The sequence below is a fragment of the Branchiostoma floridae genome, chromosome 7 (genome assembly GCF_000003815.2).
Source record: "Branchiostoma floridae strain S238N-H82 chromosome 7, Bfl_VNyyK, whole genome shotgun sequence".
Classification (NCBI taxonomy): Eukaryota; Metazoa; Chordata; class Leptocardii; order Amphioxiformes; family Branchiostomatidae; genus Branchiostoma; species Branchiostoma floridae.
The window spans coordinates 10,498,270-10,525,453 of record NC_049985.1 but is presented as its reverse complement, the minus strand read 5'-3'; the positions used below and the strand labels follow the sequence as shown (position 1 = coordinate 10,525,453).

The 27,184-nt window shown below is 40.2% G+C and overlaps 5 protein-coding genes across 8 annotated transcripts in view; 3 read left to right on the top strand and 2 right to left on the bottom strand.

Moving 5' to 3' along the window:
• Window positions 1–219: 219 nt before the first annotated feature.
• LOC118418857 (TLC domain-containing protein 4-B-like) lies at window positions 220–3,700 on the top strand. The gene is made up of 6 exons (XM_035824952.1): window positions 220–544; window positions 754–840; window positions 1,365–1,423; window positions 1,670–1,761; window positions 2,407–2,480; window positions 3,062–3,700. The coding sequence occupies exons 1-6, from the start codon at window positions 396–398 to the stop codon at window positions 3,351–3,353; spliced, it is 753 nt and encodes a 250-aa protein (XP_035680845.1). The 5' UTR covers window positions 220–395; the 3' UTR covers window positions 3,354–3,700.
• Window positions 3,701–3,862: 162 nt separating this feature from the next.
• Window positions 3,863–10,717, top strand: LOC118418852 (carbohydrate sulfotransferase 14-like). Its single transcript, XM_035824943.1, is given in 4 exon segments — window positions 3,863–4,771; window positions 8,725–8,910; window positions 9,565–9,817; window positions 9,820–10,717. Coding segments are annotated over 4 exon segments (1,101 nt in total). The 5' UTR covers window positions 3,863–4,489; the 3' UTR covers window positions 10,200–10,717.
• Window positions 10,718–12,736: 2,019 nt separating this feature from the next.
• LOC118418848 lies at window positions 12,737–17,016 on the bottom strand. Of its 3 annotated transcripts, none has more exons than XM_035824936.1 (9): window positions 16,951–17,016; window positions 16,621–16,784; window positions 15,880–16,318; window positions 15,617–15,739; window positions 15,305–15,497; window positions 14,524–14,695; window positions 14,077–14,209; window positions 13,462–13,598; window positions 12,737–12,957 (listed from the first exon to the last, which is right to left on the bottom strand). In XM_035824936.1, the coding sequence occupies exons 2-9, from the start codon at window positions 16,732–16,734 to the stop codon at window positions 12,781–12,783; spliced, it is 1,488 nt and encodes a 495-aa protein (XP_035680829.1). In that variant the 5' UTR covers window positions 16,735–16,784; window positions 16,951–17,016; the 3' UTR covers window positions 12,737–12,780. The 3 variants fall into 3 exon arrangements, with proteins under 3 accessions (XP_035680829.1, XP_035680831.1, XP_035680830.1); XM_035824938.1 differs by having other exon boundaries at window positions 16,621–16,763; window positions 16,951–16,987; XM_035824937.1 differs by lacking the exon at window positions 16,951–17,016 and adding an exon at window positions 16,910–16,927.
• A 199-nt stretch (window positions 17,017–17,215) lies between these two features.
• Window positions 17,216–24,539, top strand: LOC118418854 (transmembrane protein 165-like). 2 transcript variants are annotated; one of them, XM_035824946.1, is made up of 7 exons: window positions 17,216–17,607; window positions 18,466–18,733; window positions 19,233–19,408; window positions 20,026–20,076; window positions 20,877–21,059; window positions 21,469–21,574; window positions 21,816–24,539. In XM_035824946.1, exons 1-7 carry the CDS (start codon window positions 17,404–17,406, stop codon window positions 21,887–21,889), a joined length of 1,062 nt encoding a protein of 353 aa, XP_035680839.1. In that variant the 5' UTR covers window positions 17,216–17,403; the 3' UTR covers window positions 21,890–24,539. The 2 variants fall into 2 exon arrangements, with proteins under 2 accessions (XP_035680839.1, XP_035680840.1); XM_035824947.1 differs by lacking the exon at window positions 20,026–20,076 and having other exon boundaries at window positions 17,218–17,607.
• Window positions 23,939–27,184, bottom strand: part of LOC118418850 — a 6,339-nt gene continuing 3,093 nt past the window's right edge. The window contains exon 4 of the mRNA XM_035824940.1: window positions 23,939–25,886. Within this exon, the coding sequence (XP_035680833.1) occupies window positions 25,723–25,886 (164 nt within the window). The 3' untranslated portion in view covers window positions 23,939–25,722. The remainder of the gene's footprint in view (window positions 25,887–27,184) is intronic.

Below are 27,184 nucleotides of genomic sequence, written 5' to 3'. Positions count from 1 at the left end.
GGAAGTATAGATTTTCCTCATTAAGTATGCAAATCAAATCCTAATTTGCCTAACTTGCACATAACAGACACGCCTAAAACAATATTAGTATGTTCATTTTTCATGGAAATTTAATTTCGGGGTAGCGGGAAAAGGGACATTTCGCGGTGGTTTTAATTTCGCGGTAGCACCATGCACTGAAGTCTCTTACTGCCATGGAAAAATGTTCGCAGTGGTTTTAAGTTCGCGGCGAAGCGGCCACAGCGAAAACCGCGAACATTAAACCACCGCGAAAGTTTCTGCATTTATAGTACTAGTAAAGACCACCTGCTATCGAGGCCACACCTTCTTTGCAACCAGACACTACATCTGATGACCTTTGACCAGTGAAGACGTCCTTTCTCACACAGGACAACATGAGTTTCGAGGCGTTTCTTGTCGTCACCGCAGCGTCTTCGTGCGCCACTTGGATGTCCATCTTCGCCTTCAGTCCCGTTCTCTTCACATGGCTGTCTTCGGCGTATAGGAGTCTCCCCAAGGACAGGCAACGGCTGGTGGACAACCAGTGAGTTACCTCTAATAACCCACTGCCCTCCCCCTTTCCCATGGAGTAACGTTAGATAAAACAAGCCACTTTATAACGTTACACAGACAACAAGGTTTCACACAATTGCAAGGAGATTTCTTTAGACTTCGCCCAAACGCACAGTTTTTCAATCATGACGATGTGGTCTTTTATTCAGCCTTGTCGCTTGTCTTCGAAATGTTCTTCAGTTTCAAGACCGTGGTGCATGGAACGGCCGTCGCAGCACTCGCCTGGTATGCCTACACCTGCACAGAGGTTCCGCCAGAGGGCGTTTGGTAAGATACAAGTACATGTAGAGCAAAATCTCTGGACAAATCCCCCGGACTTACAAACGACTACTATTCTATTATTATATTATTCCCGTTTCAGTCCTGAACAAATAGGGTCGGTAGGTAAGGATTATCTTTAAAGATCTTTTATTCTTGTTATTTTTTTAGGCTGGCCAAAACTCAAGTGATAAATATTACAATACAGTTGAACAAAGTAAACTGAAATGCATGAGGACACTTAATTGTCTTTCAATGTCAAACTTTAATTCTGTGCATAAAAGATGCACTTATCCTTCATTAGATAGAACAAGCAGTGTTTTTACTTCAATAGGAAGCAGGCTAAATAAAAATTCTAACTGGAGGCTATGTGACTTCACTGCCCACCCAAGTCTAGGGTCAACAGGTTTTTCTAAGGTAGTTAGGGAAATAGGAAACTTATGGAGAATACTTCATATCAGTGTCAAAGCTAACAGAAGAAACTTTTATATGAATTTAATGAATCACGCAAAATTCATCCCCCCTCACTCTAGGCTCGATGCGCCACTTGTGAGGTTTGAGTCTGCGGTTTATTTCGGCTACTTGATATCAGGTAAGATGTGGAAATGCGTTGATAGACATTAGGAATAAATATATACCAGTATGACACAAATTAAGATACATCAATCATAATGATACCTGCTTAGAATCTAGGGTCCTCAATTCAAGTCTGAAACACGGGTTTCCAAAGAGTCCGAGTCTATTCTCATAAACTGATGTCAAGTTCTCTTCGTTATATCGTCATGTCAGCATTATTTGACAGCAACTTGAATAATTCTGTTTTCGTCTCTTTTTACAGACTTGATTCAAACAGCGATTTACCCGCACGTCAGCAACATAGAGTTCGTCTCACATCACGTGTTGTCGTTGTATTCCTCCCTTATAGCAGCAGTAAGTCTAATCTGCAAATAACTGTTGGTACAGGGTATGGTGTAGTTTTATTAGTCTGAGACTCTCTAACAGAGCGACTACCGGGAGAATAATTTGCCAGCAAATTTTTGCTACCAGAGGATTTGGCCCGGAGGGGAGAAATTAATGCCAACCTTAGCGACTCTCCTGACCAGTTTCCCGATTGTTTTGCGAATTCGACGGTCCCCGTGCCCCCGAATGAAGGCCTGCTGGAGGCTATAGTTTTCTAGCCCGTGTATTTACACAGTATCTCTCTGGCGGGCCCCCTTTAGCTTTAATACCGATAGCCGATCGGATAAGATTCGAGCGCTAGGGAGAGGCTTGGATCATGAAGTCATGCTATAGTCGTTTTTTGGCTGCCGAGGTTTTCTAAGGTGCAGCCATCCCGATCTAATCTTCAAGCAGATACAGGGCCCGGCTCAGTGAATTACACGTACGCGTCTTACGGTTTTCAGACTTTTGAAACACTTTCGGCAGCTATAATAGGTTTGCAACGTTATGCAAAGAAAGACGTACAAATCAACTCAAAATCACCCGGAAACACTGGGCAAGACCCTATATCTTCTTTGAGAATATCCTAATATAGACATTAAATCGACTTATATGTCTTTTCATTTCATATTTCAGAGCTATCCCGCTATGCCTTACTACGCCAACATCTGCCACATGATGCAGCTTAGCAACCCCAGTGCGTTTTTCCGGTATGAACCGTTTAGTAACTAACAGTTTTATAGTGAGTACGTCATGTAATTTTACTTCTATATATTGGTACTTTTGTTCGAGGCACACTTGTAACGTTACTTTAGAATAAAGGTTGTTTTTTTTGCAGAACTGTAACGGTAAAATCCTAATTGCGACATATCACAAGTATCACATTTCGTACCTGGCGTCATCTCATTGACACTTCAAGTTAAAACTCACTAAAAGTCTGATTTTCTCTATTTCCTTTGTCGTCGCTTTTTTAGGTACAAAAACCATGAAATAGAATGATGTAATGCATGAACTACATCTAGCAGTGCAAGATCAATCATTGCTAGATACTGAAAACAATTATCAGACATTGATATTCAATGTCATCTCATTGCCACTTCAAATTAAAACTCACTAAAAGTCTGATTTTCTCTATTTCCTTTGTCGTCGCTTTTTTAGGTACAAAAACCATGAAATAGAATGATGTAATGCATGAACTACATCTAGCAGTGCAAGATCAATCATTGCTAGATACTGAAAACAATTATCAGACATTGATATACGTAATTCTTGGGTTTTCCTCCCATACAAGGGTCATCCTTGAGGAGCTGGGGTTGAAAGGTTCCAAGTATTACACGTGGAACGGTATCACCTTGCTGGTGACGTGTTTCATCTCCCGAATACTGTTCACCGGCATCGCGACCGTCAACTTAGCCAAGATCATGATTTTCCAAGACTCTTTCAGTCAGCTGCCGCTGCATGTTTCCTCGTGTTATATCTTTGGTTCACTGTTGTTTAATGCCATGAACTACTACTGGTTTGGCTTGATATGTAAAGGGGTCGTAGACTACTTTGGGGAAAAGGAAACAAAGAAGAAGCTGTAGAGTCAGAGCCAAAACCTGCGCAGACCGCAAAGACGCGTCACAAAAGTTTTTAAACATTACATTAATTGTAGTCGTTCATTCTTTTTTGATGAACGAATGAATGAAGACCTTTATTAACAGTAAAAGATAGAAGTTGCCTTGGTGGGGCCGACCTCCACAGCCGTCTCTGTACGCGACGGCGTTTTTAAAATCATCATTTCATCCCAGGAATGCTTTTGGCTCGTCTGTCTGTGTTTATTTATGTATATACATATGTGTGTGTGTGTGGCAGTTCCTGTATTCACTGTCAGTGATGCGCATGAAGTATTGTATCTCTGGTTGTTTGTATTAGTTGGTTTTGATTGTAATAGATTATAATTGAACGGAATTGCATAGGAGATGTCATGGTATTACCTACAAAAGAAATACGTTTGTCATTCATTTGTTAAATTGCGCACTTTTGTTTAATAGCACCAAAAGCACAAATCTGGAATCGTCCGAACGCTCGAACATATGAAAAAAGAAAACAAAACAAACAGGACACAGACATCTGCGTCCATAAAACTAGTCTGAAGAACCTTGGAAAGCTGCCAGATACAGGTCTTTGCTGCCCCCCAAAAGAGTTTTGAGTCAAGATGTTAGTCAAGTGTGCCCAATTGCGCTCGTACTCAGTTACTCTGCTGGGCCCTGCAAACAACCAGAGGAAGCGAATCGTGAACCCGGGAGGATGACATGTAACATGTTCGACAGGGCGTCAAAGGTTGAAAATTCAGCAGATGATGACAAACAACAAGAAAGACAGGACCTACCGTCGCCTGGGACTGATCAGATCTGGGCTCCTGCACTTTTCTTAGGCTAGGGGTGCAATTTCTTTATGGAAAAATGCTTTTAAAAGTAGTAAAATCATTCCTCTGTCGAAAAAAAAATCGTAACCTCGCTGTTTGAAGAGTTTCGTGGCTGACACATTTCGACTGAAATATTTAGAGAGTCATTGTTTCATCAGGCGGCTCACGTACATCTTGACCTTGGGTCACGACAGGTTAAAGGTCACTGAAGGTTACTGGAGGCGGAACGGTACGGAGAGCCAGGAGAGCGTCATGATGTAGTCGTGTGCCTCCTCTTTTAGCTCTGCGCTGAGACTTTCAGCAGTATTCAGTATGTTCAGCACGCTAAGGAGAGCGTCGTGGTTGTTCCTGACCCTTATGGTGCTGTCATGTGTGGGAATGGTCTTGTTTTGGAGGAAAATGTTTCTGACGGGGCAGGCGGGCGAGCCGCTCGGCAGGAAGTCGCTCGGCACGCGGGTGTTATCTGAGAACCGTCCGCCTACAGATGGAACCGCAGACGACGTTTTACTGAGGAGGTTTCTGGAGAAAGTCAACAACACCATAGACGCACGGATAGCGGCCAAAGTCAGGGACAACAAGCAGCCACAGTTACAGGTAGACCAGAGAAAATTAGGTTAACATAGCTGTAACATGAGTAACGTTAAATTAAGGGTGTTGTTGTTGTGGTTTGACGTTGACAGCTGAGCGGGTTAAAATGATTAACGTTACCAGGACACTTCAGTTTCTCAATGGTTCTCCCCTTTCCCCGCTTCTATTTGTACATTTGTTTTCTCTTGGTTTAGGCACTTTGTTTGCACCAAAGTTTAGGGTTCTAACGGTGCCAAACTGCCAATGTGATAAAAGAGACGTATGTATTATAACGTTACGCTGGCACATAGCTTGCGTGGTATGGTCCTGTCACCTGGTCACAGGTAACGTTATACCTTCCTGCATAGCATCATAAAAGGTACCGAATACCTCTTCCGTGCTTTGCTCTTTACCCTAAATGAATGCATGCCTCACTGCCACATGTGAAAAGGGAGCAAACCTTTGTCTAATGTTTTCAGTCTCTGTCTGACCACACCTGGTCTAGGTTATGGTATGAGGACAAGAAAGCCCACAACATTTGGATGGCCTACTTCCAGTTATGCAGCAAAACAGTTGCAGGTTGCAACCAACACATAGCCATTCTGTGAAAAATTGCATCTGTATTAGTCAATACATAATCTTGTTTGGAGTAACCAAAACCAAAAGTAGTTTTTTTGACTCCAACTTAAGGATAACATTACCAAACTGTTCTGTCAAGAAGTACACATAGTGTCCGTTGAAAGCCAAGTAAGAGTAGTAGTAAGAGCATCTTTGTTTACAGTAACCTTTTTTTTCATGCCATAAACTCCATTTGCGTACAGTATCCTGCAGTATCTTTCAAAACATATCATGTTTTGATACATCACATTTATCCATGGAAAGGTACTGATAGTCTCTTCCTCTTGTACAACTTTTTTTAGATATGTCTGTTGATATTTGATAATAGTATGTCCAGTGTCCAATAGTCTTCATAGCAGGCTCCACAACTAGTGTATTGATACTTAAGTTATTGCTGATTATAAACTCTTTACTGATTGCTACATGCATAACAGCTTTTTATCATTGCAGTGAGCATCTTAAAGAACTTATATTACGACTGAGTTTGTCTGTGTTTGGATATGAAAAGGTCAGGTAATACCGATATGTAGTTTAATTGACAAGGTTATGATGCTTCTGTCTTATAAACTGGTGAATACATTGTTATATCAGCCTTGTCCACAATCAGGAGAACTGGGGTAGGACTGAGAGAGAGAATTTAGGTCACATCATGACCTTGGGCAAAAATCATGTCTCCTCAGAGTAGTACTAGTACATGCCCAGTATTTTGTTGTACTGATTAATTACTTAATTAGCACCAGGGTGTAAGCCATAAGAAACAAATGTCTGCCTTAAGAGTTAATGTCACGCCTAATAAGGGATTCCATTACCATAAATCATTGTGTCAAAAGACACAAAACTGTCACTCAATTGAGGGTATAATCCACTTTTTCAGAGCCTGAAATACACACCTGCAACCTACAATTTGTAGAAAAACTCAGATTGTAGAAAAATAAAAACTTGCAATTTGGTTAGGCTAAGGAACTGTAGGACTGACATCATGTAAATTCTATATTGCAGAAAACAGAAATTAAGTATTCTGAGCCTCAGATTTTCAAAAGGTGTCAAGGCTGGCTGTCATATCAGTTATTCAGGATCAGCATGGCTATTGACAGGAACATTCCATCAATAATGCCAAAAAATTCTTATTGACAGGAATATTTTGTCAGTGGATTGTATATCTCCCGAAAATTCTTATTGATAGAATATGCCGTCAATTGTACCAAAACATTGTTGGGATGAATTGACTGGAACATCCTGAAATAATGTGCACATACATACCTTAATAGTTTCAACAGGTTTTTAGATCAATATACATGTGTACATGTACATTTATATTTGGTTCTTAGGTACATGACAAATAAGAATTAGATTTTTGACGTTTCAGTAACCTTCCAGCATTACTTCCTCAACCCAAGACCATTTTACTAAGGGTATTAGAGTTGAGGAAGGTAAAATCCCATTGGTTGCATAGATGTGTGTATGTACACATCACAGTTTGACTTCACTACTCTGACCTGTCTCATCTGACTGTAGCCCTGACCCTCTGCTCTTGCAGCTGGGATTTCCAGAAGGAATGCAAAAATTTTTCCTGTGCTCCAGCCATTCCAAATTGTGTCCTTGGTTCCTAGACTATGCAGATATTATGTAAAAATTTAGAGGTTAGATACTGATTATCCCTGACTTTGTAGAGCACATTTACCCTTTGTCAAAAAAATTATGTAAAAAAATTCCCAATGACGTCTAGACATATACATGCACTTTTTTTATGACAGTTACAAAATTCCACTTAGTGTCGCACCGCAACAGACGCTTTTGAGCTACCTCACAACCCAGTACTGTGTACCTCCAACACAGTGCATGGCTATCGAACATTGCCTGCTAATTTCTTCAGTTAAAAAAAAAAAACTTTCACCAATCTAACGTTTGAGATCAGTTGGGCTGGCTGAAAGGGAATTTCTCATTGCTAAAAACACACATCGGTGCAGCCGTTTGTACTGGTCAGGCTTCATATATTAGCCCTGGGTAATGAGAGTTTTGCTCAACACAGATGAGATGTCAAGGGCTGGGGGGAAATCTTGGATCTGACTTTCATGTTGATCCTCTGGTTTAGTAATACTTCTTTGTCCAATTCCAGAACCAAGGAATTGAATTAAACTAGACTAAACTTCAACTTGTCCGGATACAAGAGCAGGAATTCATCATGTCCAGTGATATCCCAAGAACAGTTTGACTCAATTAGACCCTTCCCTCCCACCAAATTGTCCAAATACCCAGATGCGGATTTTCAAGTTCATTGACATCCAGACAAGGCTTAATTTCAGTAAGCACCATACCCCCTTCCATCAAAATATGTTTAAATGAGGAGCATAACTATAAATATATTTGTAAATGATACCTACAGGAAAGGGGGGAGAACATTTAGTTTCTTATCTATGATTCAACTCTTAGTTTGACATCTTCTGGGACATCCCTTGACTTAAATCCTGATCATACTCCTTAAACATTTTGTACATCTTTAGGCCCCATCCCTTTTCCACCTTGATTCTAAAGGTATGGTACATGTACTTTGATATAAAACAGTCTGGACTGTTCTGAACACACAGTATTTACAGGGCACCTTGTGACTTCTTTAAAATGTCAATTCTAGTTCCTGTTGTGATCCAGAGTTGGTACAAAGGCCACACCTTGAGTACATTAGAGATCCCCCAGATGTCTGAAATAGAAGAGGTATGTAATGATGCACAATAGTTCAAACCAATCAAGTCCTTACACAGCCTTTCAGGGCTTGAAATTCTTAGGAACTGGTGCATCTACCCTACAAATTTTGTAGTATAGAAAACATTTTGGGTTCTTACTAATCTTAGCATTAAGAATAACGTCATGAAAATGAAGAAGATAAGAAAGATCAATGAAGAATATACTGTTTACTGATGCACAAACTGTGCGTTAATGATACGTACTTAACCCTAAACAAATGTCTCGGTCCACCAATGCACCCGCATTCAAAAATTAGGTGCACAGCTCCGATTTGGGGTGCAGAAAAATAGTGTATCATTCTGCACCATCCAACTATAAAACACATAGAACTGGCCTTTTATACACTACACAACAGGAGTGTTTTACTACATATGCAGTGATAAAATAGACTCATGTCTGATGGCTGCAGTAGGGCAGCCAATTTCCTCCTTTTCAGTAGCATCACATTTAGAGGCACTCAGGTTTTGGCTATTGTAGTACTGTAAACAATACCAATTTGCAATACACTGTAAATAATACAAGTTTTGCAACACTTTTATTCTCTCTTTGAACATTCCATTGCAGAATTATCTTTGTAAATGTTAGAGCCAGCAATTATATTGATCCTTTGTTTTCCCCCACAGCTCCACCCCGGCTCCAAAACCAGTCACGTTGCGGGGGTGTGCCAGTGGTGTAAGTGCCAGCAGAACCTGACACAGCTGGATGTGACTCACACCGTGTACCATCACATCATCGTTAGTGACAAGTACAAGTTTCTCTACTGCTACGTCCCCAAAGTAGCCTGCACCAACTGGAAAAGAGTTATAAAAGTAAGATGATCAATTTTGTATTGCTCATCTATTAGACTTTCATCTTTAAATCATCATGTCCATTAGACAGTTACATTTTATCTATTTCCATGCTGTAGTCTGCATTTGTCAACCATTTCCCTAGGTTATTCACTCACTCACACTCACTCACTCTCCGGTTTAATGTCTGTTGTTCCCCGTCATGTGGGGGTTAGATGTGCTTGCACGTAGATGTGGGGGCTTGATGGCAGCTCACCAAACCTTTATTTTTTCAGGCCTTAGATGACAGTCTTCAATCATCTGTTAGACTTGTACCGTTTTAGTTTTCATCATCCTTCATTATATATTATGTCCATTAGATATAGCACTGGTTCACCTTTATCCGGGGGTAACCTATATTCGTTGTTTGTAAGAAAAATCGTATTTAGGGATATGAAGTCGACGGACGGTGGTTTCAAATCGGAACATTTTGAAAATATTGCAAATTTGAAATCACAGGCCGCAGACTTAATACTCCTAAATGTGCTGTTTTTTAAGACAACGGATAAAGGTCACACCACGGATAAAGGTGAACTAGCGTTACAAGTTATCTATTTTTATGCTGTAAATGAGTATTTGCGAATTGTTTCTGTAATTGTTTCCCTTGGATATTCACCCAAACCTCTATTTTTCCAGGCGTTAGAAGGCAGTCTTGCTTCCACAGACCAAGAAATTGATATTTACGAAATCCACCGGAAGAATTGGACCTACCTGAAGGACTATGACCAGGCAGGGATCCAGTACAGACTGCAGAATTACTACAAGTTCATGTTCGTGCGTGACCCCCTGGAGAGACTGATCTCCGCCTACAGGGACAAGTTCGTGGAGCATCCCGAGGAGACTTCGGGAGAGGGACGGAACAGGGAACAAGAAGAGTACCGAAGCGGGGTGTGGACATCGTGGGACAAGACGTGACTTTTGAAGAGTACGTACGGTTTGGAATCCAAGCCCAAGGGAGGGACTTGAACGAGCACTGGCAGTCCTTTAACGAACTCTGCCAGCCTTGTGCTGTGAACTACGACTTCATCGGCACATACGAGAACTTGGAGGAAGACGCAGAACATGTCTTAAAGGTGCTTGGGGTAGACAACAAGGTGTCGTTTCCAAGGCGACAGGCACAGATTTATAACAAAAGGACTACAGGTGAGGTGCTGAAGGAGCACCTGGATAGATTGCCTGATGCTGAGAGTTACCTCCGCAAACTGTGGGCTAAGTATAGCTTAGACTATGCCATGTTTGGGTATAGTACGTCTGTACAGAATGCACCATAGGAAATGGAACAGTCTTTAATAGTGTAATTCTCTAATGTGATTCCAAACCTTTACTGGTTGGGGCCTCTGTACAAGGTGTTCAATGGAAGAGTTTTATATAGAAATACATATTATGTGTATACACATGTACTGCTTAGACGGGGTTTAATAGTCAAAAACAGTTGCTACATCTGCCACCTTTCAAGACAACATGCATGAAACATACCTAATTGGTATTCCATTTTCTGTCCCTGTTCCTATACTATGTTTGCTATGCCTCAGAAGAACATAATTACAGTCTGGGACTTCCAGGTATCTAGGTTGACATACCTTAATTTCTACCAGAATATGTGCATGCAAGTAAGGTTCAAAGGAAAATGCCACTATCCCCATTTTATAAGAAAAACTGAATGTCTGACATTTGCTGGTACAATGTATGTATCATGAGGTATACAGAGGTAAATCTATATTTTGGCAATGAATATTTTCTCTGTTTTTCTATATTTTCTAGTAAGTCTATAGTACTCTATACCCACTTCATTCCTGGGGCGATGTACTTACATGTACATGTATTACATGTACATGTATTACAATTTGTATACCAAGTGCAATAGGGTTCAGTAAGAAGTGGTAGTGGAACTTTTGCTGAAAGTCTTGCCTTTATTCACAGAAATTTATGAAGTGTGCTATTTTATACATTTGTTATATTATGTTATCTGAGTTCTCTGTGATTGTAATGCCACTTTTCGTTATTCAAAGATTGCTACGATATCTATGCCATGCTGTGCTGTGCCAAATGTTTGCAGATATAAAAAAGATAAACCATAAATCAAACATAATATCTGTTGTCTTTTAATTTGTCAACCTTTCTCTATTTCAAGATACTCAGTAGCAAGCCATTAGACTACACAGTACAGATAAATACAGGTGTATGCTAGGAACAAGAACAGTACTATGATATGAAAACAAACTGGAAATGTGACTCATGAAGAAAAACAGTACATTCATACACCTAAAAGTCATAGATGTACACTTGAAAACTTTGCCCCTCAATGTTACTTTATGCGTGTATGGAAAAACATGAGTATACGTATGGTACTGAATATGTAGCCTGTGTTTACACAAGCTCTCGCTGGCTGGAGGGCGGTGGCAATCGTAGGGCCGGCCGCTAGGGGCGCGATTTTAGGCTAACTGAATATGATATTGCAATAGAAGCAGGTCTAGAGGTATTTTTAAATATTGAACCCAACATACAGTGTATTTCAGAATTATTCACACTTATATGTTTCTACCCTCATTGGCTTCATCTTAAGCCTGTTATGTTAGCCAAATCTGTATTGATTATGGCATTAGCAAGTTGAACAGGGAGATCTTAAATGGAGGTCTGAACAGAAATCTTTTCATGAAAGTCATGAAAAATTTATAAAAAGGTTACTAAGTCTGCACATGAATGACTAGATACAGACATAAATCTGGCTAATGACGTCAATGCTTTTCCAACTAATGCACTGAAGCTTACGACAGTAAGTACACCATATGTACCATCTCTAGATTTTTAACTGAAGTTAAAAATTGACCAAAGAAATGTGAAAATATTTGCATTGTTATCTTCAAGCTAAACGTAGGGTAACTGTTCATAGGAGCCTATGTAAGAAGATTATTTCAGTCTGGTGCCTGCAGACAATGTCGAATCACAACAACAATGTGTGTGACAACGTTTGCTGGCCAACTTCAGCCTGAGGGTCCATGTGAAATGGGGTAGAAAATACTGATCCCTTGACAACATGCAACAACAAAGCTAGTACGTGACTGATCTTCCTTCATGGTAGGGAACGAAATATAAAACTCAGGAGTATCCCAGTTGCTTCTTTGTCTTCAAGGTTGAACTTTCATTGAACCTTTAGGAAAGGTTGCGCCATGCCCTGAGTCTTCAGCATGAACAGAAGGTGCCTCTTGTCACATGTTCAACCCCTCTAGCAAATTCCCCTATCTCAGACACACATGCTGTAACTCAACATCAATAGCAACAAGTGACAGCGCTTAAGGCATGAGTTGAACTTTCATCAAAGAAGGTACTGTAAATGCATTTAAGTTCGCGGGGATTTAATTTCGCGGTAGCGGGAAAAGGGACCTTTCGCGGTGGATTTAAGTTTGCGGTAACACCATAGTCTGTAGTCTAATACCATGAAAGAAAAATGTTCGCAGTGGTTTAAAATTCGCGGTGAAGTTGTCACCGCGAAAACCGCGAACATTAATCCACCGCGAACATTTCTGCATTTACAGTAATTAGCCTCTTTTTCTTCTCCATGAGTCATCGGATTGGTAGGTCAAAGGTAAACAGAGATTCCTCCTACACAATAAATTCTCTACCTGCCTGTGTTTGAAGGGAACCTGTCAGAAATATGCAGTTATGTGTGAAAAAATTCTTTTGAAATTGTCGATAAGTCTTGCTTGTTTCTGTAATGTCCTCCTAGCTCTACCTCACAACAGACACTTTTGCCATCCTTGAGGCCATGGCTACAGTTCAAAAAGATCCTATGGCTGACTTGTACTTCCTGTTCATTTTTCATGACAGTTTCTTGGTCCAGATTGGCCCTTTGAACTATGTGTCTTCATCATCTGGGGGGAACCAATGGTAGACCCAGACAGCAGGTGATGTATTGGTGACTATGGCAACCACTGGCCCCTCCCCATCATCCCCAATGTCCAGCGCCGTGATTGGTGCATCAGAAACCCTGAGGATGGTTCTGGACTTGGTGACAGTGTGATACAGAGTTACCTGTGGGACGAGAAATAAGTCAGATGGAAATGCAGTATGATCAACAAATATTGTAATTTGGATCAGCACGTTGCCTGTATAGTTTTGTCTCTGTATTTTCCAGCTACACCAGCCTACCAAGTCCCATCCAGCCAATCTCTCCTTTTGCCATCTCAGTCTCACATCCTGTCACTCTGCAATATTCCAGTTGCCACATACACACACCAAGTCAAACAAATACACATACAGAAAAGAATACAAAAGTACCTCCAGTTTTTCAAGGAGGTAAAATATTTCCCCAATTCAGAAGCAGCTAGAATGTGATAGTGGCCATGTGTCTGTAATATCTGCAAAACCTGTCAGAGGGAGCTGCAATAGGGCTGAGCTTACCTGTCCAGGTCAGATTCAAAGCTAGAATATGTGTAGAAATGCAGCTCCAAGTTTTGATTTGTCCTTCCCTTCCTTACACATGTGTATTCTACATAACTGCAATGCCCACACAAGCTGCTAGGTGGAGCTACTCACCTGTCCTGAGTTGGTCCCCACAGCTATGAGGTCTCCATGTGCAGCGATGCAGCTCCAAGGTGTGACCTGTTCCTCTCTCTCCAGAACATCCACCTCCACCCAGCTATCCAGATCTACCTCAGTGACTGGGCCAACACCTACAATGGCATCAGGTATAATAGTAATTAAACATGTCAGAAAAACGTTTTCAAAAAATGAATTTCAATATTATCCCTAATGTCCTTTAGTCCCCCTCAAGCTTGTTAAAGAAAACTTGTTTCATTAATACTGAATGATATCAAATGTGTTTGTATGAAATATGCAGGGCTTTACAGGTGTGACATAGTGTGCTATGCAACACAACCGTCAGCTGTATGCCTGTAATTTAGTGTAAAGCTGCTATGTTAGGTAGTTATACTCTCCAAGCAGAGGTTTGCCTTTACGTGTTTTAGGCATATTTATCTGCCATTCTTTTTTGTACCGTTTTTTCTTTATGTTTGGTTAAGAGACATTAAGAAAACAGTACAAAACAGAAAGCCTGATCAAAACATTTTTTTTTAAAACAGGCAGAGCCGAACTTCTGCTTGGAGACTAATGTTTACGTAGTTATACTATCAAATTAATACAGTTACTTACCTGAAGACAGAAGCAGTGCAGCGTTGCCGTGTGGTACCATCCCCACCACCCACTCACCCCTCCTCACCTCCCTCAGGCACTGCCTCGTCAACAGGCACCACAGCAGCAGCTTGCTATCCGAGTAGGACAGAGCCTGGAGAAAAGTGCAATCCAGCGGTAGTGAGAACACTAGCAGAGCTGTCTCTGGCTTAAAAAATCTTTTCTATCCCACTCATTGTTTGGGAGCCCATGTTGATTTTCCTGGATCTCATTTTAAGTTTATAAAAGTACATTTTGAACAGTTTCATGTCACTTTTGGGACAGATAGGGTCAAATTATTTTCCGTTCCAACAAGCAAATTTCCGTCCTGGGGCAGAACTGGACGGGTCCTGGAGACAGTCACGAACACTAGTGAAGTCAAAATACTCATTCAGTATTCTAACAACTAAACTATAAAACTTGTCTCACCTTGTCCTGTGTCTGAACCACAGACTTGACAGTTTTAAAGTGCGCTCCCTGCAGCCTGTAGTGGTGGGTGGGGCAGAAGTGTGGACTAATCACTCCTGCACTGTTTCTGGAGAAGTACAACACACACAGGTCCCCTGCAGCTCCTGCTACAATCACTCTGTCCTGCCAAACACTGGAGGAAACAGCAACAAAAACATTTGACACTGGTGTAAACAGCAAGGCAAATATAATGAAGAAATTGAAATGTAATTTAAATCATAATTGATTGGTCAACATGTCACTAAATGACATTTTTTACAGTAATATATCCAATGTATCATCATGATTTTTGACATTTTTCGTAAATGTTTGTAGACCTGTTCAATGAGATGCGATTTTCAGGTGAAAAATATGCCTGAGACTTGATTTTTACATTTGGCAACATTCTGTTCAAGCAAAGCTTTTCAATTGACTGTAACCTGTGTACCTAGTAGCAGAAAGCAATGATTTAAAATCTGGAACATCCAGTTCATGTTCAGAAGCAGGTAACTTAGTTCTTCCATTCCTTTCCTTTTTCTCAGTTTTCAAAAGAAACAATTGGTTTCCAGGTATCTTCTTATATAGTACATTGTTAAGCCTTGGGCTGCACATGGGGCAATTGCTATCAAATTGAGGAGGTCCCCTGAGCTAGGGAGCGCCAAATGGCAGCCGCTCCAGACTCCTGTGATTTAGCCCCGCATATTGTAAGCTCTTCACAAGAGTAGTGGGCCCATCCAATAACCAAAAAAAAGTTGTTGCATACCTGATACAGTTGACAGCTGATCCCACCAAGGGCATGTGCATGTGCATCCTGTGTGCGGGCTGGTCAGGAGCTGCTGCTGCCTGTGTCAGAGGGAGTGGCAGGACGTAAACTAACCCGTCCCTCCCACCTGTCACAACAAAGTCGTGTAGACACTGGCTCTGGCTGCTAGCATTGTACCTGGAGTTGTATCCACCTGGAAATAACACAAGTTAAAACAAAATTTTTCAAATCATGCATATAAAAGACCACACACATGAAAGAATAATACTGCAAATTTTCAACCTAGAATTTAGGTAAGGCTCTGATAAGCACCTCTCCAGTGTAGGGCCATGACGGCACCTCCAACGTTAGCATGACACTTCCCCATCAGCCTGCCTGTGATGGCCTCCCACTGCAGAATGGACCCGTTCCCCATACCGGTCAGGATGTAGTCTCCTGAAGGGACGGCAATATGAAAACAACAGAGATAAAAACAGAACCAAGCAGAGAAAAGACAAAAGAAACGAGAGGAAAGATCATGTTTTTCACAAGAGAAGTTTGGTATCATGATGGCAGACCTTGGCAATGAATCTTACCTGATATGGCTATGGAATTGATGAGTGGCCCGAATGTTTGATTGTACTGAGTCTTCACCATGGCCCACTTCCCTGCAAACCTTCCTCTGTACCACTCCATATACACACTCCTCCAGTACACCACAGGGTCTGATACACACGGCTGTATCTGGCTGTTACACTGGCAGTTTATATCCTTGTGGACAATACAGTCAGGAATGGTGTTTTGAGAATGTCTTCTATCTTGAGATGACAAAGATATCCTTTGCTCAAGCTGGTGTTTTTTTCCACAGGACCATGAGCTCTTTGCAACCTTGTTGGAAGATGTCTGGAAGAAGGTGTCCCTGTCAAATTGAGTCATATGTTGTAGAACTCCATTTGGGATGGTGTGTCTGCAGATGGTGTACCAAACCTGCTTGTCCCCTGGTTGGTCCACAAGCTGTTTCCAAAGGCGACACACCTGGAGTTGGAAAGTTGGTGAAGATTTGAGTTATTCTTGTCTAAGGCTATCTAATGGCTCCATGTTGCTCACACTCACAGTACCATTTTATCAACACCAGTATTCTGAGATTACAGTACCTTCAACTTCAAAAAAACTGTATAAATGGTACGTAACATTATCAATTCTACTACATTAAATGACTTATTCCTTTTCAATCTGCATATGTCACTGCACTAATATCTAATGAAAAGACCAGGATCTCAAGCAATTATAATTAATATGTCTCTTATGTGAGAATAGTATAATCATGTCAACTTTACCTGACGAGCATTTGTCAACGCCACCCCATCATGGAGGCGATACAAAATCTCGCCCTGTACCTCACTGGGTAGACAAGGGATTCCAGCAAATGTGGCTGTGGCACTGTCACACATGTCTTCTACTGTTTACCTGCACAACCCATCTGTTTCAGTGATGATCATGCCTAGAAAATCATTGGTAACATTATCAAAAAATGAATACAAAAGAAACAAATTAAATGTGAAGGATATGACAGGATAACTAGTCAAAAATTTCATACATCTTGCTAAGAATGACAAACAGACGGACTTTCCAGCATGGATATATCTGGTAGTTTAAAGATTACAAACTTTTGTGTGCCTCCTTGCCTTCCCAATCACATGTAGACAGATGATGTTTAGTGACCTCAGGTAACCCCAAACGTCATGATGTGGACTGTTCCACTACAAGAGAGTTTTTATTAAATACAACTGTAGTGAGACTTTTACTTTTATATAGTAATAATAAAATCTATTGATATACTTTATTTGCGCTTTTATAACGTTAAGTATCATAAAATGATCTATTAATGTCAAAATGTAAGACATTCATGCCTGGTTAATTATCCCTCACCGCTCCCTTACTGTGGTAGAATCCATCATGGCGGCTTGAGGTTACAATTTTGGACGTTGCTAAATATCGCTGTGCTTCCCGGCAAATTGTGGGCGCTTCCCTCAACGTATGACTCGTAAGAAGAGACGAAGACCTACCAGAGTTGATTCTCAGTAGTATTTCCGTACGTAGACAGCTTGCGTCTCGACACCATGTCTCAGAATCGCGAAGGACGCCGGGTACCCCTCCCACCTTCTTCTTCCCCGGCTCCCATGGCGTTCAGACGACTTTTGAGCCTAGTTCTCTCCCAACAGGTGTTGTTTGTGGTTGTGTTGCTGGCAGCCATAGCGCACGTAGCGGGGGAGAAGATGCCCTTCGATACAGAGGATCACGAACAGGACAAGGCGGTACAAGACGTGAGTACAACAAACAACTTCCGGGCGATTTGTACAACTGACGTCGTGGCACTTTGAGTTTGAAGATGTTTACTGAAGAAGTGGCCCACGTTGTATTAAACTGAGATTTCTGTCACTATAGTAAAGGCTACATACACTTGAATTGTATGTTCTTTGTATTAAAAAAATAAAACAAATTCCGGCTGTGGGGATTTAAAAAAAGTAGCCTTGTCGGACTATATTACTTTTAGGTATCACACTAATTTCATATGGACATTGCCCGTTTTAGTTTCATACCTGAGTTTAAATTAGATTTGGTCATATGATGACGCACAGTGTAGGGTTTCCATGCGGTGCCACAGAGATGCTGCGTTCTGACGTCAGAAGCATATAATCTCTTCTCGAGTTACTTGTTGTCCTTGGCAATCACACAAGTTCACACACATAAAACAAAAATAGCAACAGTTTTATATTTATCGGCAGTAAGTTGTAGAATGAGTCTTCAACTGTTTATGTTTTTAAAATGTAGATTTGTGAAGCTGACATTGGAAGTACAGTAAATAATGAAATGCCTTGCCTGGTTACCAGGTTAAGTAGTTTAACTTTAAGTAGTTTAAGTTGAAACATAATGAAAATTTAAAAAAAAATTATGAATGTAAGTTTGAGTCACACGTACATGGTAATGTACTGTAAATGCATTTAAGTTCGCGGGGATTTACTTTCGAGTTAACGGAAAACTTTTTTGGTTTTAGATTTGCGGTAGCGCCATTAACTGCAGTCTCATACTATGATGGAAAAAAATAAAACCACCATGAATATTTCTGCATTTACAGTATCCAACATCTTTCACTTGAATCTTTTATAATTTGTCATTTTCAGATACAAAAACGAGAAGTAGCCTCCACAGTGGCCCTGTCTAAGGAAGCTGGGATGATAAATGCGGAGGGTGACAGTATAGGTGCCTCCTACACAAAAGGTGCCAATCTTGGGTTCATCCACGCCTTCATAGCCTCACTCTCCGTCATCATCGTGTCGGAGCTGGGAGACAAAACGTTCTTCATCGCCGCCATCATGGCCATGAGATACTCCCGTGTTACGGTGTTCATTGGAGCTCTGGGGGCACTGGCAGTCATGACTATTCTCTCAGGTAGGAAGTTCACATTTTCACCTTTATCATACTAAACCTCTGGCTACGTACTCTCTATTTGGTTACAAGGGTACACAGGAGGGAGAAAGTTAAAACAGTATAGGAAATAATAGTGGTAGTGAGCAAATTCAGAATGAATTTGACCACAAAAACAAGAAACAGTATTGGCATTGTAAAAAGGACACTGTACTCTCCAAGCAGAGGTTAGGCTCCGGTTGTTTTTTAAAACGTTTTTCATAGTCGTTTTTATCGGGCTTTCTATTTTGTATTTTATCTTGCTGTTTCAAAACCTAACAAAATAGAAAGCCCGATAAAAGCGACTAAAAAAACGTTAAAAAACAGCCGGAGCCTAACTCTGCTTGGAGAGTAACTGTACTAGAGCAGTAGCTACCTAGCTTTAGTATTGCAATCTGGTAATAAGAGAGCAGCATTGGTTGTTGGTTACAAACAAAGTTAAGCTATTGACATTACTAAAGGTCCTGCCTGCATGTGTTTTCAGCTCTGATGGGATTTGCCACCATGATCATCCCCCGTGTGTACACCTACTACATCTCCACGGGGCTGTTTGTGATCTTCGGGCTGAAGATGCTGAAGGAAGGGTACTACATGCAGGAGGAGGAGGCTCAGGAGGAGTTCGAGGAAGTACAGAGGGAGCTCAAACAAAAGGATGAAGAGGTGGGTTCAATGCAGAGAAATCTCATTTATGAATCAGTGTGTTTCACCAAAACATTGATCGAATAACACTTAAAATAGGCTGGGTATCATCCAATTTCTACCGGGGCTCTTTAAATTCGCTACCCTAAAAAAATTTGGAGAACCGGTAGAAATAGGGTGGTATCCAGGCTAACTTTAAAGGCCTTATCATCTAAAAAAGTTTCTTGGTTCTTCCATTCTTAAAAATGTTGCTAATCTGGAAGACCAACATGAAAACAAAGTCTGTGGAGAAAGTCTTGGTAAACACAGTTTTAGGGAATGGTTACAGTCAGATTCATGTATTCCTCCCAGCCCTCTGTTACCCTTTTACTTAACTCAGAAGTTAGAAGATAAAAGAACAAAGGAAGTAATAGGTGTGGCCTAAAGCGTCATCTATACTTGAACTATCTTTATACTATTCTTTCATCTTTCATCATATCTTTGCGTGTATTAGATATATTTCATTTCTGCACGGTCCTTTGTTTCATTGTCAAGCAGCTGTTTTTTCTTCAACTATATCTTTGCTTGTTTTGAGCCTAAGTATGATCTTTAGTGATATGGATGAATACAAGCTCATTTTCTTAATCCCTATTAACTAGATTGCTAAACAACTTCTGTTGGATCGAGGCATAGATGTATCAGGGGGGCAGGTGAGAGGATGTGTGGCTGCTGTTGCTATGGCAACTAGTTTGGCAGTTCTTTTGTGTTGTTTGGGGACAAGGTCATGAGCTTTTATCATGAAGGTGTGGTGTCACCGTAATGTAACCCTCTTCTGTCCTAAACTGTGCTGTGCTGTGCTATAGTTTCTAAGCAGATTTTTGCCCTCAGCTTGTAGTATCTTAGTATGTTGTTTATGTTTTTGAAGCATGTGCTTTTTTTGCTGTTGGTCTTGCCTTAAAAGTTGTGTTTGCTAATAAATGTAAAGGAAGACAAGATGAGGTCATACATCTGCTTAGAGATTATAAAAAAGTATGTCCCTGCCCTGCCCTTACCTGCCCCATATAGGGATATAAGAAATAGCTAATCAAATAAATAGGTTTGGTCTCATGGTGTTAGAAAAGGATAAAGGATTACTCAATACAAAAAGTGGATAGTACATTGGACCTTTTATTGTTCATGTATGTTTGTTATTGTGCCCTCCAGCTTGATTACATTACTTTACAGCACAGTCACATTCTTCATAGGTTGTCAATCTGTTTCAAGCATGATGTGACAGAATCAAACACAGACAAGGATCTAACACAGAATTTTTGGTAACATAACAGCTGAGTTTTGTACCATACATGCACGACTATCCCAAGTCAGCAGGGCTAGCCCTGTGTAATAGCCATAGGCTAGTTGGTCAGCCCTGGCTGTGCGTTCCAAACAGCAAAACCAATGAATGAATGAAGAAAATAGGGAACTAATCTGTAGTGGCCTAAAACTTAAAAGCCTTCTCTGTCTGTCCCAGATGGAGATGGAATCGCGGACACCTGTGACGCAGGATGTGGAGTCAGGTGTGATCCGAGGAGGCGGCTGGCGGCGTGTCTGGGGCATCTTCTCTCCCATCTTCCTCCAGTCCTTTGTCATGACATTCCTGGCAGAGTGGGGCGATCGCTCACAGATCACCACCATCATACTGGCAGCACGAGAGGTCAGCTTTATAATAACATGTACATATGATGTGAATGAATGTATGGATACATATTTAATGTGTCTTGCAACTGCAACCCAGTCTCTCTCTCTCTTCTTTAGATGAATATGGCACACTATATTCAAGTCAGGCTATGTGAACATTTTGAAGGTGTTCTGAATTAGGCATTTATGGAGGTTAGACATCCAGGTAAACAAGATTCAAATATAATCTCTTCTACTGGATAAAAACAGAGATTTACTTCCGGATGCTTCAAGGGACATCCATTACTCTGCTTCAGCGTCACTGGAATGAACTAGATTAGAATGAACTGGATACAAATTTTTAGTATTTCTGAATAATTATAAGTGTTTGCTAAAATTGGAGAAACAAATTTGTTTCCTCAACCTTGTTTCCCTTATTTGTGCAGGATGTTCTGGGAGTCACCATTGGTGGAATCCTGGGCCACGCCCTCTGTACAGGTTTGGCTGTGATAGGAGGAAGAATGATAGCACAACGGATATCTGTCAGAACAGGTAAGGCTCCACTGTATCTGTAACATGTAAGCTTTATACCAATCTGTGGCTTAGACACCACCTTGTAAGTAAAGACACTCTTCTTTGTAAGCCCAGTCCTTGAATTTTTTTAAGTTTAGCATTTTGTATTGTCAGGGCAGGTTTGATACTGCAACTTTATTTTCTGACTCATTGGACAAGGGAATGAAAATATGTTATTATCCATAGCATTTTTGACCTTCGTCTTCTCCTTGCCTTACAGTTACCCTTGTAGGGGGAGTGGTGTTCCTCATATTTGCCCTGTCAGCGTTCTTCATTGGGCAGGAGGAGGAATAAAATCAAGTACAACCAGAACACCCCTTGCTGGAAATGTAATAGTCTACTCTCTGTTGGGAATAAGGTATAGGTATAAGCTGTTTGATCACAACATTTAGGTGAAAAGGGGGAGTTATACACTCTAGTTAGGCATATGTAGCCAGTTTATGGCCCCAATGTTTCATTTTCTTACATTTCAAAGTAAGAATTTAGAGAACAAGATGAAGGGAGAGGTCTTGGAAGAAAACCTGACTACACTGTACTATACTCACTCCATGATAGTGTGTGAACCAAGTTACAGAATTTCCCACCTGACTATGTTTTCATGGTGATGTTCTACTTCAGCATAATATTTTCATATTTCCAAGATCCGAACAATAGACCGATCCCATAGCCGAGCCCAGTCTTTTGTCAAAATATAGAAATGAAAAAAAAATTAACTATCTGATAGACATGTCACCTCTCTGTGGAACCCCTAAATGTCATTGGCTGAAATGATAATTGTGGTGGACAGTCAGGATCTATCAGATTGATGTTCCTCACAGATGCAGAATGGGATACATGTATGTGATACATTCGTATTTTCACTGCTGCTGCTGAAATTCTTCTCATTACCAAAAATCAAAACTATTAATTGGGCAAGGCACAAATTACTAGGCTAAGAGGCAATGTATAATGTACGAGTATTGAGGGACTCTAAACTTGTATGGTGAGGTTTGCTGGTGAATAGTGGGCAACTTGGGTGTAGTAAACCTCCAATAGTACGTTTTGTATATCTGACTGAATTGTCTGTAAAGACCTAAGGGACAAGAGAGGACACGTAAAAAGAAATAGGCTTTTATGTTTGGGCATTATTTCAAACTGTAGAGCGGCATGTTATTTATATGGCAAGGTTGTTGTGGCTATGCTACTACTAGTGTTGGATAAATGATTTCAGGAGAATTCAGGTGAAGATTGTATCGACTGTACATAATGTACAATCATGTACTACATGTAAGTATGTCCTGCTGAGTTATGGTAGGGTAGCAGCAATGTACATCAGTAATGTGTATATAATATACTAGGATATGTAATTATATATATTGAGCCACACTGACTTGATTCTATGCATCACACCGGTGCACAAGAGTTGGAAAGAAAAGGAAGTACTACAGGCAAAGATTTGGTAAATTTCTATAAAAAGAAACTAGACTGTTGAATATACTGAAAGAAGAATACATTTTTGTACCTCCAGAAAGAATAAGGACAAGGGATTTTTGTGTCTTGTGAACCATTGTTTGCTCCCATTTCCACTCAATCACATCAGTTTTGGGGTGTCCAAAGGATGTTATCATAAAGTCCAGTCAGTTTGGCCAAAATTACTGGAAAGTTTCTGCTGAATGTACAGGTTTGCTGGTAGAAGTGCAATTCATACAACTTGCCAAGGATGAACACAAAACTCTCCACCCCAGAGGTGTTGCCAAAATGTTATACATTTGTATATTGTTGATGAAGATGATGTGTAGATGGTGTAGAAGTACCCATGCACAGTGCAAATAAGCTAATACTTTGAGGGTGTCTTGGGCTTAAAGGAGAAAATGCTTTTACATAGCGTTACTTGTTTAAGTCGTCAACACTGTAACAAATTAAATTTCCTGCTGTTTTCTTCACGTGAAGTAGATCATTTTTATCTCATAAGATGTCAGATTTTTGTGACGCTGAGGAAGAGTACTGAATGTCACTCAAAACATTGAGGAAAAGTTTCCATATCCAATTGTAGAGATTGATTTGTCTTTGAATATTGTCTACCTGGATGTGTAACATATTGTTGAAGTTCTACTGCAAGGCACATTATATTTGAATGTATGTATGTCATGAGTGACTTTCAAAATGAGAGTCTTAAACTTACGTCCTCAGTGAGGAAATGACATTAAGAGGCAATAGAATGTGCTAGGTCTATGGTACATGTAGATGAAATTTTAGATTTATCATGTAAACAAGTTGTATCACCATCTAGGTTCATATGCTAGCTAATGGGTTAGTATGTACTTCAGTGTGCTCAGTTTTGTTATCAGGATTGTTTTGCTTAAGTTCATCCTGTATATATATGTATGTATACGTTAACAAATGAGTAGGTATTGAATGTAGCTGCTATGTCATTACCATTTCTTTACCCAAATCTGGAGTCAATGCAATAACAGACTTTCTGTGCAACATCATGCCAAAGTTCTCCATCCACGTTTTGGTGCATACATACATACATACATACATACATACATACATAACAATCTCTTGGATGTCATGTTAGGCAACTTACTTTACTTAGGCAACTGTTAAGTACAATGTATCATCAGCTCTCTAAGTCTCTTCCATTATTTTTAAGTTTCTCATTTAGTCATTGAAGGAAAGGAAATGCCTGTTTTGAGAAACAAATTTGACAAACATGTAGCATTATCCTCCTATAATGTTTTTTGCTTTCTTGTTGAGAATACACATACATGTATCACGGCCTTCAGCTACAAAACCACTTGTACCCTGGGTACCATCCTAGTTTGTTTTCCGCACAGAGATGCCAGTGGAGATGCAAAAATTAGCACATAATACTTAAGGCCACACCAATTTTATTTCTTGGTTCTCGGATTTTTTCAGAAAAATATTGGGGCGGTCGGTTGAAAAAAAATAAAAAATGAAATTTTGCAAAAAGTCTGGGGTGAACATTTGAGGCTTATATAACACAAAAAAACAAGGTTAGTAGTCAAGTTTTCAGCTTTTCAAGGCATGATTTATACAATGAATCTCTTCCTTTGATTTGATACCACTGTTCTGAATAGAGGGAATTGTTTTTATACTGAAATTATGTATGTTGAAGAAATGCAAGAAGCTTATTGGTTGTTTTCTATCATGCGACTACAAAGAAGCTCTCTGATTGGTTTATAAGCAGTATGTACTCATGGAATGGGTTTTGTTTACAGGTCTGCAATAACAAAACCTACTTATTTTTGTTGGGACCATCGGGAAATCTGAGAACCAAGACATTAAATTGGTGTGGCCTAAGTAATGCAAATATTTAACCCACATACAGCCATTCTCTAACTAGTCTATTTCCTGATTGCCATCCTATCATTGGTTGAACTGCTAACTATGATGGATAGTCAGGACCAGTCTATTGTTGCCAACATTGGCGTCGATTTCAATCTATCACATCTGCTGTGTGAAAAGGGTGTATTACCCCACTAGAGGATATTTTTGTAAAGCAAACAAGGTTTACTTCAAGCAATGACCCAAATGTTTAGCTGTTTTTATTGTGTGCCATGTCTCTATGTACCCAAACTGTACATCATCCAAGTTCCATCATGTACAGACAATTCCTCTCCTATCATGTATCTGTCCCGGAAAATATGATCTCTATTGTCAATAATAAAGAATTGTCAAATGTCATCAAATTTTTTTCTTCTCTTACTTCATTTCTGTGTGTACCAGGGAATTACTACCAAGAAAAATGGAAGTACATGGTGTATAGTTATAGAATGCAGTATACAGCATAGTAAAGCATAAGTTAAGAACCTCTAGATAATATAATAATATATATATTTGGTATGTGGATAGGGGTTTGGAAGACGAGGTTTAAGGTCGATGTTGGGCACCCTGGTTAATACAGCTTTGTTAATTGTCTTATCACATACTAACTAAAGTTACTAGAAGTGTGCTGATTGCAAACCTAAACATAAATAATACTCAATAACAATATATAATGTTCACCTGTTTTTGATTTTCCCCAACATAATTTACACTTATTTTACACATTCTTTCTTAGACAAATGAACACACGGACTGGCAGTTGTACTTTGCTGTTTTCAATATGCACTAGAATATCATTAGATAACACCCCATTCCTGGATCTGCTGGATCATACGCAGCAGATCTGGATCTGCAGGCAGGACCTGCAGACGTATGAAACGGTTGATCACCCCGTACACACAGTCGGCTTTGAAGTCTGCCTTCAACTGTTCCAGCGTGTAGCTCTGTAGACCCGACGGTTCTAGAAGGATGCATATTTTCCATTAGAATGTCTGATATTAACGGGAGGGGTCCAAAGTCCGGTAGGGGTCCAAAGTCCGGTAGGATTTTAAAATCATTTTTGCGGAGATATGCATAAGTGTCTGCACATGATAAGTACAACTTGTTATGGACTAAACCTTGTTGTAAATAACTGAAAAGTCAGAGTATGTGTCCAAGTTGGTAAGCCCCAACAGATAACGATTGAAAAAAGTACACAAGTTTGACGCCTTCCGTGCATGCTGACGAGCGAACATATCGAGAACATGACCCGGGAAACTCTTGAATTATTCATCGTCAAATACGAAATGTAAAAAGATACCACCACAGATGAGAAGGATATCTATAAGACTTCCTAAAATAAGCACAGCTATGCCGTGTCTTTGCTTTTATAGTTGGATAATCGGAGCTAAATTATGCCGCATGTTCACGGCCCTGTCACCCCCGCCATCTTTGTCAATCACCTATGAAGGAAGCCGAGCGATGCTCAGCACGATGGAATTAGTCAACCCGTCAGTAGAGTACCAATCATTCAAGAAAATCGATCCCTACCGACTAAAGAAATCCTGTAGTCATTTCTGCTGTTAAAAACGAGGTTGAAGCAGGAAATACAGAAGCCGAAAGTGAAAAAGTGTAATCACAGGCAGACGTAAACAAAGTGCCGCCATTTTTATTTTTGGCGACAGGTTGGTTTCGCCGTGAGAGGTAATCCTTGTCAGTAAACGTATTTAAATATGCATCGTAATTCAAAATATTGCATATATTTGTGACAAAAATAGTATTGTAGAAGCTTAGTGTTATTTTGCATGCATAGGACGCTTAAAGATCTAGATATGCAGAGATGGCTTGGTTGTTAACTTATCGGAGTTTGGACCCCCTTTTTTGTGTTAGAACGTTCCACTGAAACGCAAGTCCAAACCTGCCAAAACTTTCGCGCGCTGTCAAAGTAAAGTTCGGAATGCTGCCGTTAAATGAAACATATGTCTGCACAGCTTAAATCACAGTTATATGGTTGTTAACAAGATCTTAAATTGTTTTTGATGGGTTCTCAGTAAAACGTACGATGACAAAAGCCATGCGCACTCACTTAGAACAGTTACCGGACATTGGATCCCCCCCGTTAATACGAACATGTAGCCTCCATAGCAGGCTCTCTGGGGCTTTTTTTCGGCTCATAAATACACTTTTGCTGGCCATTTCTTTTTGTACTGTTTCGCTGATTGCCGGCCGACGCTGATTCATTTGCCCCTAGAATCGGCCCGTATTTATCCTGCCTGTTAC

Coding starts and splice junctions, on each gene's coding strand:
- LOC118418857 (XM_035824952.1), top strand. CDS start 396: ATGAGTTTCGAGGCGTTTCTTGTCGTCACCGCAGCGTCTTCGTGCGCC. Junction 1,762..2,406: donor ATTCCTCCCTTATAGCAGCA/GTAAGTCTAATC, acceptor TTCATATTTCAG/AGCTATCCCGCTATGCCTTA. Junction 2,481..3,061: donor AACCCCAGTGCGTTTTTCCG/GTATGAACCGTT, acceptor CTCCCATACAAG/GGTCATCCTTGAGGAGCTGG.
- LOC118418854 (XM_035824946.1), top strand. CDS start 17,404: ATGTCTCAGAATCGCGAAGGACGCCGGGTACCCCTCCCACCTTCTTCT. Junction 19,409..20,025: donor TCAAACAAAAGGATGAAGAG/GTGGGTTCAATG, acceptor CCTATTAACTAG/ATTGCTAAACAACTTCTGTT. Junction 21,575..21,815: donor ACGGATATCTGTCAGAACAG/GTAAGGCTCCAC, acceptor CTTGCCTTACAG/TTACCCTTGTAGGGGGAGTG.
- LOC118418848 (XM_035824936.1), bottom strand. CDS start 16,734: ATGTGTGACAGTGCCACAGCCACATTTGCTGGAATCCCTTGTCTACCC. Junction 16,319..16,620: donor CGTTGACAAATGCTCGTCAG/GTAAAGTTGACA, acceptor TTCCAACTCCAG/GTGTGTCGCCTTTGGAAACA. Junction 12,958..13,461: donor TGGGGACCAACTCAGGACAG/GTGAGTAGCTCC, acceptor CTCGTCCCACAG/GTAACTCTGTATCACACTGT.